The 13,057-nt window shown below is 46.3% G+C and overlaps 2 protein-coding genes across 9 annotated transcripts in view; one reads left to right on the top strand and one right to left on the bottom strand.

The window, feature by feature from the left end:
* SREK1 (splicing regulatory glutamic acid and lysine rich protein 1) overlaps positions 1-8,815 on the bottom strand; it is a 47,002-nt gene extending 38,187 nt beyond the window's left edge. Inside the window, exon 1 of the mRNA XM_039544903.1 lies at positions 8,519-8,815. Within this exon, the coding sequence (XP_039400837.1) occupies positions 8,519-8,679 (161 nt within the window). The 5' untranslated portion in view covers positions 8,680-8,815. The remainder of the gene's footprint in view (positions 1-8,518) is intronic.
* The window catches only part of LOC120408226, a 50,861-nt gene continuing 45,838 nt past the window's right edge, over positions 8,035-13,057 (top strand). For 6 of the 8 annotated variants that reach the window (XR_005600541.1, XR_005600540.1, XR_005600542.1 and 3 more), the window contains exon 1: positions 8,493-8,626. The gene's annotated coding sequence lies outside the window, so the exon portion shown is untranslated. Of the gene's footprint in view, positions 8,183-8,474; positions 8,627-13,057 lie in introns of those variants that run through there. The other 2 variants (XR_005600547.1, XR_005600545.1) reach the window with 2 other exon arrangements.

The raw sequence follows: 13,057 nt of genomic DNA, 5'->3' as shown, positions 1-13,057 counted from the left end.
AAGAATCCTGTGGCACCTTATAGACTAACAGACGTTCTGCAGCATGAGCTTTCGTGGGTGAATACCCACTTCTTCAGATGCATCAGATCCGCTTACATCTGAAGAAGTGGGTATTCACCCACGAAAGCTCATGCTGCAGAACGTCTGTTAGTCTATAAGGTGCCACAGGATTCTTTGTTGCTTTTACAGATCCAGACTAACACGGCTACCCCTCTGATACTTATTTCACCATATTAACTATTTAAATGAACCTGAAGAATCATTGCATAGGAACCCAGGGGCACTTAAATTTCGGAGCATGAGTAGATTGGAGTGGAGGGGGTCATTTCCAGAAAGATAGTCATTAGGTGAAAAGTTTGCCATTCTGGATCTGATCTCTCCCCCAGTCAGAGGCATTTGGGACACAGCAAGAGGGAAGAAAAAATAAATACGTGAGTGAGAGATTAGGAGAACAGAAAAAAGCACATTTCCCCTTCTTCCCACAAAAGAATGCTTCTGCGGAGCAACGTAGGCCTGGTCTAAACTAGATAATTAGGCCAGCATAACTATGCTGCTCAGAGTGTGAAAAATGCATACCCCTAAGCAGAATGGTATACAGTAACTCCTCACTTTAAGTGGTCCCGGTTAATGTAGTTTCATTGTTACATTGCTGAACAATTAGGGAACATGCTCATTTAGAGTTGTGCAATGCTCCACTCTTACGCTGTTTGGCTGCCTGCTTTCTCCACAGCTGGCAGCCTCCCTATGTACCCGCCCCCGCCACACACAGTGCCTCCCGCCTGCCGGCAGACCCCATGGATCAGCGCCTTCCCCCTTCTCCCCTGCCCGCAGCAATCAGCTGACTTGCTGCGTTTTGGGGGCAGGAGGGGGAAGGAGTGAGGACTCAGTGCACAGGCTCCCCTTCCCTCTCCTGTCTCCCGAATGCCGCAAGCCAGCTGATTGCTCCAGGCAGGAGACGGGTGGAGGGAGGGGAAGCCTGCGTGCCAAGTCCGTGCTCCTCCCTCCCCCCCCTCCTGCCCCCTAAATGCTGCAAGCCAGCTGATTGTCCCGGCAGGAGGGAGGGGGGAGGAGCAAGGACTCGGCACGCCTCCCCCTCCCTTCCCTGCCTCCTGCCTGCGGCAATCAGCTTGCTTGCGGCATTTTGGGGGCAGGAGGGAAGGAGGAGGAGCGAGGACGCGGCATGCAAGCTTCCCTCTCCCTCCCGCCCCAGGCAACCAGCTGGCTTGCGGCTTTAGAATGGAGGGGAGGGAGGGAGGGGGAGGAGCAAGGACGCAGTGTGGGAAGTAAAGGGGGAGGTGGGGGGGGGGAGAAGAGGCAGATCAAGGATGGGGACTTGGAGGAAGGGAGGGAGTGGGTGGGCTGAGGGTTGAGGCCCCCCCCGGTGCTTGCAGAGTAGGGGAAGCTGCCGCTGCTGCACAACGTGCTTCTCCTAGCCTACAGCACCTTCAGCCTCCTTGCCTGCCTCATCTCCAGTGCCAGTGGGCTGTGCCTGTGTAGGATAAGGCAGGGGCACCTCCCAACTATTGTACAGTACCCGTATTAAATTGCTTATTTAAAATGTATATAATGCCTTTTGTCTGGCAATTCCCCCCCCCCCCCCCGGAAACTAATCCCCTCTATTTACATTAATTCTTATGGGGAAATTGGATTTGCTTAACATTGTTTCACTTAAAGTCGCATTTTTCAGGAACATAACTACACCGTTAAGTGAGGAGTTACTGTACACAGAGAAACATGTGGACTGGGCTCTGAGCTCTATTGGAACTGGTTTATCTGCAGCTGAGTAAGCTTCTGCAACACAATATGTATCCACCTGGCTATGGAGGATTTGGGTGACCCAGGCATTTAAGGAAGGAATGAAATTGATAAGAAATCAATCTATTCTTGCTTCACATTTAAAAGGCTAACTTTGAACCCCTAAGGACTAGAGATTTATTGGGTTTTTGGGGGGGAGGGTTGGGTCCCCACCCCCACCCCAAAATGCTTTAGATTCAGTAGACTCTGACAGGTTTCAGAGTAGCAGCTGTGTTAGTCTGTATTTGCAAAAAGAACAGGAGTACTTGTGGCACCTTAGAGACTAACAAATTTATCTGAGCATAAGCTTTTGATGAAGTGGGCTGTAGGGGAAAGCGCCGCTTCTTTGCGGCCGCTGGCTGTGCGGCTGCCTCTGCTCCTCCACGGGCCAGAGGACTCAGGGCCACATTCTGAAACTGGCTTTGGAGCTGCAGGCTGGGGCCCCAGAGCCCCCTTAGCCCAGGGCCCTAAAGCCCCTGTGTTCCGGGTGGCCCTGCCGGGAGGGAGGGGGGCAGTTTTCCTGCTCGTCGCCCCCCCACCCCCAGCAGCGCTCCTCCTGCCACGCCCCCCATTTTGGAGACCACTGCTCTAGAGGACTCTCTTATTTTGTTTAGGATTTGCTGCTAACACCAAGCTGTTAGGTTCATGTAGTTTTGACTGGAATGCATAAGCAGGCCTCTAGGAAAGATGATGTCCCAGAAATCTCCATGCAATCTTCCACTAGGTCTGAGTACAATGGACTGTTTGACCCATGACCACCGTCACCTCCTTTTTTATCTTCTGAATCACTCTTATTAGAAGAGTAGTTGAAAGCTGATAGAGAAGCCAATTCTAGGGTGACCAGATGTCCCGATTTTATAGGGACAATCCTTTTCTTATATAGGCTCCTATTACCCCTCACCCCCATCCCGATTTTTCATATTTGTTATCTGGTTACCCTAGCCAATTCACTCATTTAGACATTTTAAAGTCTTGCATCCAAGAGTTTTAAAAGAGCAGGCTGGGGAGCTTGCTGAGGAGCGTTCAATAAGCCTTGGAACACTGGAAAAGTTCCAAAAGATCAGAAGAAAGGTAACATTATGCTGATTTTTAAAAAGGGTAAAAGGATGACCCAGGTAATTACAGAACTGTCAGCGTGACATCGATCCTGAACAAGATAATGGAGCGGTTGATATGGAACTTGATTAATAAAGAACTAAAGGAAGACAGTGATTAATGTAAATCAATGTGGGTTGATGGAAAATACTCCTGAGAGAATTCTGTGCCAAAAAATTAGAAGTTCTGCACACAATATTTTAAAATTCTGCAAATTTTATTTGTCAATAAATAAATATGGTTCCAGCATGGCAGTGGAAAGCACAGGCCACTGACTGCATTGAGGTGGGAGATCACCCTAAAGCCCTCACCTACCCCGGTGCAGGGACTCGGCAGTGAGGCTGCACCTGACCCAGACACAGTGCAGGCTGGGCCTGCCCCTCTACGCCAGGTGCACGAGGTCTGGGTAGGCAGGCTCAGCCCAGCAGGATCCAAGTGTGGAGGGGCTTAGTGTGGGGGGATCCAGGTGTGGGTTGAGAGGCTTCTGTGTGGGGCAATCTAGGTGCATGTGGCTCAGTGGGAGATCTGGATGCACAAAGGCTTCCTGGAGCGGTTCCGGGTGCAGGGGCAATGGGACTCTGCAGGGGATCCAGGTGAAGGTGATTGGGGCTCAGCAGGAGGTGGGGGGGGGGGGGCTCCGTGGGAGGGTCCAGGTTCTGGGGGAGTGGAGCTTGATGGGGTGGGAGTCCAGGTGCAGCTGCTTGGGGATCAGCGGGGTGGGGGTCTGGGTGTGGGGGGCTCAGAGGAGTCCAAGTGTAGAGGGTTCAATGGGCTTGCTTAACAGGTGAGGCACAGTTGCTGCCGAGGGGACGCTGCATGATGGGCTCCCGCTTTCCTCCTGCAATTCCCCTCTCCCCTTCTCCATCTCCCTCTCCCCCATTTCTCTCCCCTTCCTTCACCACTGCCTCTTCTCCCCATCCTCTCTTCCCTCATTCCCCCACCCCCCTTACCCAGCCCCACCATGGACACTCACTGTTGCACAGAAAACAGGAAGGCTCCCAGCACACAGAAGGAGAGCACAACTGGCTCTAGGACCCCGGAGGCGGCATTCAGCTGCAGAGGTGGCATAGAGCAGCAGTGTCAGCAGAGTTGAGAGGAAGCCTCCTTCAGATGGGCAGCTCTGCGCTTGCAGAATTTTTTGGGGGGTGGGGGAGGAGCAGTGGCACATAAACCTGTGTGCCTCCCCACGCCTTGCCTTTGTTTGGAGGGACAAGCCCCCTCCCCCCCCCAAAAAAAACCCCAAAACCCTGCACCCATGGTCATCCCCTCCCCCCTGCTGCGGCTTCCTTTTGCTTCCCTGTCATTTTCAGCAGGGAAGCACAGGAATTCTGCAGGGTGGAGTCAGGGGAGTATGTGAAAGCTGAAGCTAGAAAAATTCAGACTGGAAATAAGGCATAAATTCTTAACGGCGAGAGTAATTTACCAAGATTCTCCATCGGACAATTTTTAAAACAACAGTTTTAAGAGTTAATGAAGAAGTTTCAAAATTCTTTCTAAGTGTTTCTTCTATCACCCAGTGAAGAGCGGTTAGAAAGAAATTCCCCTTAGCAGGAGTTACCACAATCTTTGCCAGGGACGTCATTGCTGCATCAACTTTAAGGAAGATCAAGAAGTTGAAGAATTGAAGAACTTTTTGACGGAGACTTCTCCTTTGTCAGGAGTTTCCCAAACTTCCCAAATGAATTCTTAAATGGAAGAAAGAAGGAAGGTGAATTCTGATTTAATTTTATGTATTTGCTTTAGCCTGCACATGCACATTTACTCTATGGAGCTACTGCCTTCTTTCCTATTGTCACAAACAGCTGAGAGAAAGAGAGACTCCTGCTTCTCAGAATTATTGCGATCCAAAACCAATTCTTTAGGAAAAGAGCTAGAATTGAAGGAAGGAGATGAGATTTTTGGCTTTTAGAGTTTACTTTTGTCTTTTATGGGGGTGTAGTCACACTCATAAGGAAGATGTTCTTGTATTACCTTAGAGGAGAGATCTTCAGCTAAGCAGGCTAATCATCATCTGAAACGTAGGTGAAGAGAAAGAACAAGGAAACATCCTTAAGAGCCCGGATCTTTCTCATGGGGAAAAAGGATATTCTATTTTTTTGCCAAGTGACTCACTGACCTACTTAAGAGGTTAGGATGGGACCAGACGCCCTTCAGAGGTGGAATGGAGCAAGGGATCAGGTAGCTTTTCAGATTTACCTCAAAGAGTCTTGATTGGTGTGAATGGTCTGGTTTGGTGAGACTCAAGAGCTAAAGAGGACTGAACAGATTTTGCAGTGGTGTCTCCAGAGGAATCTCAGCTGCTGCAAGGGAATGCAGAGGTTACTAAAAGCCATACAAACACTGAGCCTTAGCAAAGCAACAGTGGGTTGGGACCAAGTCTGGCAGAGCTTCTCCTCTGTATTTTCTGGGCATCTCCTCACATAGGGACCTCTTAACCTTTGGCTTGCTCTGCCATGATAACGCAGGAGGAAACAAACAGAGCAAAGGAAGGTAGTGGATGGTCCTGTTTGGGAAGTAAAGCCCCTGAAGCCATTTGGTCCCCTAAGGCAGACAATGGAATGAGGTAAAAAGATGCTTAAAAGCAGGGAGTTCAATGGAAAAGGGAGGAGTGTTGACAGCCAGTCTGCGGTGTGTGAGCAAGCCTTTGGGTCTTGTGGACAGCTACAAACTGTCTCCAGTACTGGCATTAAAAAACGAAGAGTCACAGTCTTGGACTGAAGGAGATGGTAGGACCCATAAATAGTCTATTAGCACAAGGAGTCCTGGTACGCGGAATATACATACAAAAAATATTGTCCATGGATGATGTTAAAAGGAAAATTATATATATATTTACTCTCAGAGGCCCAGTGCTGGCACACACAGTGGGCAGAGAGTGCCCCCTGGGGAGCAGACTCCCAGATCCCAGCTCACATGAGAGGTAGAAAGAGGGGTTCAGACTACCCAGATCCTGGCACATATACAGAAGGGGAAAATGTGAGGTCAACAGTCACCTATACCTGTTTTCCCCCAGCCCTTCTGCCACTCACCCCCATGTGTACTCCCCAAAGCCCCCAACTGCTCTCACATCCCCATTTATCCACATCTTCTTGCACTTCCAAACCTCCATCTTACCCTTATTCCCCCCACTCCTCTACTCCCCTGCCAGCAAGCATTCATATATTTATTTTTTAAACAAAAATACCTTGATTATATTCCCCCAAAATAAAATCTGAAAAAGCCTCACTCAGAGATTTCAGCAATATGCCACCCAATCTTTTCCATATTGCTACACAAGATGTGACTTGTCTACACTATAAACACTACAGTGACAGAGCTGCAACTATGCTGCTGTAGTACAGACACTTGCTGCAGCAATGGAAGTGGGTTTTTTTGTTGTTGCTGTAGTAAATACACACCCTTGAGAGGTGGTAGCGAGGTTGACTAGCTGTATCTATAGTGGGGGTTAGGTTCTTAAAGCTTTGAGGAAGATTCTTGGAAATGTAATTCCATTCTAAAATCTAAACCCAATAAATATGTAACAAAAAGAAATCAGAAAAGTATTCTCAACATTCTGTACTGAATTCCTGTCTGACATTCGTTGCTGTCATTTTGTTAACTCAAAGGACTTTTTCCTAAATATGCTTTTGCTACTAATGCATATATATATTATTCCCTGTGCTTGTCTTAATGTTTAAAAAAGTGTTTTTCAAATGACTGCTGTGTTTAGAAAGCCTACTTTTAATTTTAATTGTCAACAAGTATGTTATTGTTGGTTCACAAAAGAAATTAGTTAAAAGCCTCAGTTTTATCTAAAATATTAATTGCAAACCATGTCAAGTATTGGAACTCCAGTACCATTTGGCACTAGATTATGTATTAATTTTTATTTTAAAAGAGGTTTTAATAAAATAAAATAAAATCTAAAATAAAATTACAGAAAAATGGGAATATATCCTCTATCCCACAACATTTCTGAACACAGAATGGATCCACCATAGCTGAGGTTTAAATCCTTTTAACATGCACATGTAAATTAAGATTTGCTATGGTGTTGGATTTCAGTTTAAGTTTTAAATATATACTATTTATTGCATAAACAGATTTCTCTATGGTGTGAAAGGAGCATCCACTTTTCTTACAATATAAAACAATAATAAATGAGATCAACAGCTGCATTCAACCATACATTTGGAAGAAAACTCATGTTAATTAGCAAATATCTGGAGAGCAATTTTAAAATAAAATATAGCATATAAGTGCTATGTTAAGGCTATTTTAAGTTTCTCCCTGTGAGTATAGAAGATTGTATTGTAAGTATGTCAATAAGATCTTAAATCTCATTTTGGATTTTTTTAAACATTCCTCATTTAGAAATTTCCTAGTCCAATATATTTTGATGGAAGTATCCTTATTTCCCCCTACCCTGCATCCCTATTTATAGCTTTCAAACATTCAGTGATACATATACTTTCAGTTTCAAAGGACAGAGATGTCATCTGGAAAAAGTGCCTTCTCCCTTTTCCTATTTGCTGCTGTGAAGTCCCACCCATAAGCCCAGCAAATATTTAAAAGGGTCACATTAAACTTAAACCATCAAAAAAAATCATGCTAATGTCTGAAAATGTTTTACGTACTGTGGTTACACATTCACAAAGAACTCAAGACTATTATTGTTAGAAAAAATTAGTTATTTTTCTCTTTTTTCAACCTTGTTTACTGTAATCATTTCAGAACACTTAGTGTAAGGCCAGTTTCATTATTTAAAGTAATAATCACTTTCCCCTTTGTGTACACCTTTTACAGAGCAATACATTAAAAAAATAGGAAAGCAAGACTGTAAAACAACAAAAATTGGTAGGTGGGCTTAAGGACAGGTAACCTGGAACTACTTCTGAGCTTATATTCTTTATAAACAGAGATGAGACTCCATCACCAGAGTGAGGTTTAGGGCCGGGTGGTAGAGAGGAGACTCCCCCATCGGGGTGGGCTTTAGTTTAGTCCCAGAGAGGGGGTAAGAAACGAGGCCCCCCTCATCGGGCAGGGACGGGGGTGTGTGTGTGTGTGTGTGTGAACAGCTCCACTCACTGGGGGACGAGAGTGGGAGCAGGCTCCCATCATTGGGGGTAGGTTCAGAGGAGAGTCCCCTCACGGGGGATTCAGGACTGAGACCAGAGTGGGCGAAGGTTCAGGGCAAGGGCCGGAGTGGCGATGCAGGGAGGAGGAAACTAGGGGGCTCAGGGAAGTGTCAGGCTCCAGGACAGCCGGCGGGGGGACGACTCAGGTTCACTTTTCTACAGTCGCTGAGCCCAAGGTACTTGACGCCTGGGGAGCCCGCAGCCCCGACTCCGGTTACTAGGCTACAGAGGCCGCTCTGGGTCGGAGCGGAGACAACAGAGACCCCGAGGCTCCCTCCCTGTGGCTGGGGGAGGGGCAGGTTCCAGGCAGCGGGCGGCGGCCGCCATCTTAGCTTCGGGCAACATTCCTTCCCGTAGAGCGGTAAAGCACAGATAAATGGGATCACGTGACCCCAACGCCATAGAGATGGGCCGGCCGCCCATAATCAAGATGGCCTTCGCGGCATCCCACAAGCCTCTCTGGGCCCCTCTCTTCCTCCTCCTCTCTATGGCCCGGGCAAGGCCTCACTTACTCTGGGGGATAAAGGCGCAGCTCCTCGATTTCTCCCAGGAAGCCGAAGAGCGTCCGCATCTGCTCGCTGGTTACCGCCGAGGAGAGGTTGGTGACTTGGATGACGGAGGTAGGGCCCAAGGGGAAGCCGAGCGGCACCCCGATTCCACCGCTGTTCATCATGGTGGCACCTCCACAACCGCTCCGTGCTGTGCGCTCGCAGCCAAGGGCTCAGGAGGCGGGCCCAACCATAGAGAGGAGCGTGCGGTGCCTGTTAGAGAGTCCCGGCGTCGGGACGCTCTAGCCTCGACATCGCCTGCTCAGTGGCAGTTTTTCTCCCACCAGGCTCCCGTAGCCCCGTGGGGGAGGTGTCGAGGCGAAGGGCTTCGCGGGGGGCGCTGCTGCGCTGCCCCTGCCTTGCGGGCCCCCTGGGTCCGGCCTGTTCCGCGGCTCACCCACCGCGCACGTGCGCCGCCCCGCCCCACCCTGCCCCCGGCGGCCAAGGCGGCTTGGGCGGGCGCTGCGTTAGCGCGGGGCCGGGAACCTGCTGGTGGCTCGGCCGGCGTTCGGGGAGCGGCCTCCAGCCCGCAGCTGAAGGAGGTGGCAGGGGGGGCGCCGCCGGCCTCGGAGCACGCGGCTGGCCCTTCAGCTCCCCCCCCCCCCCCCTTGGCAAGGCAGAGCTGGGCCCCCAGTGGCGTTTTGGTTCCTTGCCCTGGTGAGCTGTTCTGAGGGTCGGTCAAGGCAAACCGACAGTGGATTTTTAAAAACTCTTTTTGGAGAAATGAAACGTTGAAAATACTTTGTCACGTTGAAACAAGGGTTCGTTTCACCCAGATCCGGTCTTTTGGGTTTGGCCATGTTGAGACAAGCAGCCTCCCTTGTAGCCTTTAGCCAAGTGTTGGGGAACTATCCCAGGCAGGTTCAATTATCTGAATTTGAACCTCCTACAGTGCTCCCTAGGCAGTGGGATATTCTGGTAGTGGGCTCTTTCCATTTCTCCTCAGAAGCAGCGCCACTTTCTATAGGCATTGGAGCAGGCACTTGGATGCCCCATATCCTAGCTGAGCCCTGCTGTACACCTGAAAACTAGATTGATACAGGCCACAGGTTGAGAACAACTGAGCTATGTGGTCATCTTCAGGGCCATACAGGTAGATACAGCCCACACTGGTAAATAGTAGAGATGTCAAGCAATTAAAAAAATAGCAATTAACCACACTGTTAAACAATAATACCATTTATTTAAATATTTTTTGATGTTCTTTACATTTTCAAATATTGATTTCAATTAGAACAGAATACAAAGTGTACAGTGCTCATTTTATTTTTTTATTACAACCTAATACAAGTACTGTAGTACAATCTCTTTATAATGAAAGTTAAACTTACAAATGTAGAATTATGTACAAAATATAACTGCATTCAAAAATAAAACAATGTAAAACTTTAGAACCTACAAGTCCACTCAGTCCTACTTCAGCCAATTGCTCAGACAAAAAAGTTTGGTTACAATTTGCAGGAGATAATGCTGCCGACGTCTTGTTGACAATGTCACCTGAAAGTGAGAACAGGCTTCCACAGGGCACTGTTGTAGCCAGCATTGCAAGATATTTACGTGCCAGATGCGCTAAAGATTCATATGTCCCTTCATGCTTCAGCCACCATTAAAGATGATGTGTGTCCATGCTGAAGACTGTTTCCGCTCGATAACGATCCAAAGTAGAGCTGACCGACGCATGTTCACTTTAATCATCTGGCTCAGATGCCACCAGTAGAAGATTGATTTTCTTTTTTGGTGGTTCGGGTTCTGTAGTTTCCACATTGGAGTGTTGCTCTTTTAAGACATCTGAAAGTATTCTCCACACCTCATCCCTCTCAGATTTTAGAAAGCACTTCAGATTCTTAAACCTTGGGTCGAGTGCTGTATCTGTCCATATAAATCTCACATTGGTACCTTCTTTGTGTTTTTTGCTGTGAAAGTGTTATTAAAACAAACGTGTTGCATCATCATCCGAGATTGCTATGACATGAAATATATGGCAGAATGTGAGTAAAACAGAACAGGAGACATACAATTCTCCCCCAAGGAATTCAGTCAGAAATTTAATTAAAGCATTTTTTAATGAGCATCATCAGCATGTAATATCGTCCTCTGGAATGCTGAAGCACGAAGGGGCACATGAATGTTTAGCATATCTGGCACATAAATACCTTGCAACGCCAGCTACAAAAGTGCCATGCGAACGCCTGTTCTCACTTTCAAGTGACGTTGTAAATAAGAAGCAGTCAGCAGTATCTCCCGTAAATGTAAAACTTGTTTGTCTTAGCAATTGGCTGAACAAGAAGTAGGACTGAGTGAACTTGTCAGCTCTAAAGCAGGGGTTCTCAAACTGGGGGTTGGGACCCCTCCGGGGGTCATGAGGCTATTATGTGGGGGATTGTGAGCTGTCAGCCTCCACCCCAACCCCACTTTGCCTCCAGCATTTATAATGGTGTTAAATATATTTAAAAAAAAAAGTTTTTAATTTATAAGGGTGGGGGTCACACTCAGAGGCTTGCTATGTGAAAGGGGTCATCAGTACAAAAGTTTGAGAATCACTGCTCTAAAGTTTTACACTTTTGTTTTTTAGTGAAGTTATGTAACAGAATATCTACATTTGTAAGTTACACTTTCACAATAAAGATTGCACTACAGTACTTGTACAAGATGAATTAAATAGTATTTATCATTTTTATAGTGCAAATATTTGTAATATAAAGTGATCACTGTACACTTTATATTCTGTGTTGTAATAGAAATCAATATATTTGAAAATGTAGAAAACATCCAAAAATATAATACATTTCAATTGGTATTGTTTAACAGTGCGATTAATCACAATTAATTTTCTTAATTGCAGTTAATTTGAGTTAATCGCATGAGTTAACAGATCAATTGACAACCCTAGTAAATAGGGCTATGGCTACACTTGCACTTCAAAGCTAAGTGTAGTCAAAGCGCCAGCGCTGGGAGAGAGCTCTCCCAGCCCTGTCCGTACTCCATCTCCCTGTGGGGAATAACGTACAGCGCTGGGGCTTTGACCACACTGGCGCTTTGCAGCGCCGCAATTTGCAGCGCTGGAGAGGGTGTGTTTTCACACCCTGCTGCAGCGCTGCAAAATTTGCAAGTGTAGCCATGGCCTATGTTGAGAACCACTGATCTAGCTACGTCACTCACGGCTCATTCTCAAGTGCTTTCGCTGGCCCAGTGACTATTCACTGCCATTCATGAATAGTCATTAGACTAGGAAAAGCACATGAGAGCCTGCTGGTTTGGGCAGTCAGATAGAAAATGGGAAACTTGGAACTGCCTGTGAAAAGAGTGGTGAGTGTGATTTTTGCAATACATGTGAAACCTTTCATGGTAAGTTGTAAAGAAGTTGTGAGCATAGTATGGCAGTTAAGTTAGCCAACCTTTGTGAAATCTTATTAGAGAAAGACTAAGGCAATTGTGGCAGCGTTTAGTTTATTGATCCTGGGGATAATTAGATTGAGAGCAAGATGGAGAGTCAGTGAGGATAGGGTAGGGAGTTTTAATGTAACTATACCACCAGAAAATTGCCTACAGTTATGTTTAGGGCAGCTCAGACCTGACACTCATCCATGAATGCATGGGGGTATGAATTCCTTCCCGTTAGTCTAGGTTTCATAGAAACTAAGATTAAATTTAAATCCTCAATCACAAGCACCTCTAAAGCCCAGTACATTAAGAAACTCTTAGTTGGAGGAGTTTTTAAACACATTAGCCAAAATTCACACTGGCATAATTCCACTGACTACAGTGAAGCTGTCAGCTTTGTGTTCTCCCTCCCCCAAAGCAGCACTGGAAGGTTCAGGGTACTTTGTGATTGATGAGTTACACATGCACATAGACAACCTGCTAGCCACAGTGGACCACTCTTCTCTTAATGTCCAGCCCCTCCTTACATCTCTCTTCTCTGGCTGGGATCTAGTATCAACAGCTAAGCTGGTACGGAAGCACTGAAATAGTAAACCTCATGGAAAAACTTATTTGAGGAGATGTCTGAGATGCCCTCCCTGGAGCCACTTTGATCATGATGATGATAAAAAAATAATCACAGCTTGCACCTACGCTCGCCTTCCCCCAACAAAAAAATGCTATGTTTAACAGCCGAAACTACAGGGCACAAAATTGCCCATTTAAAAATAGTAAAAATTAAATTTTATCCCCAAAAGTGTATTAAATTGTTGCCACAGTGGACATAGAGACCAGAAGAAACAAACTTTGGGTCTTGCTTTGGCCAAACTATTCAAAGTATTATATATATTTAAAAAAAAATCAATAGAAGAAATTGTATTGTCAAAGTGAAAATAATTAAGCTTGAATCTAATATGGGAGAAACAGAAAATAATCAACTCCATGGGAAACAAGAGAAACTGGAAGGAAAAAAATTCAAAGATGAAAACAAAAGCCGTAAACCACATCAAGGAAAAAAAAAAAACCAGATGACTTGGAAACCCATTCCAACAATATCTGATCAACAAGACGGCTTAAAAATAT

This window comes from Mauremys reevesii, linkage group 6 (genome assembly GCF_016161935.1).
Source record: "Mauremys reevesii isolate NIE-2019 linkage group 6, ASM1616193v1, whole genome shotgun sequence".
Classification (NCBI taxonomy): domain Eukaryota; kingdom Metazoa; phylum Chordata; order Testudines; family Geoemydidae; genus Mauremys; species Mauremys reevesii.
This window is presented reverse-complemented; position numbering and strand designations above follow the sequence as displayed.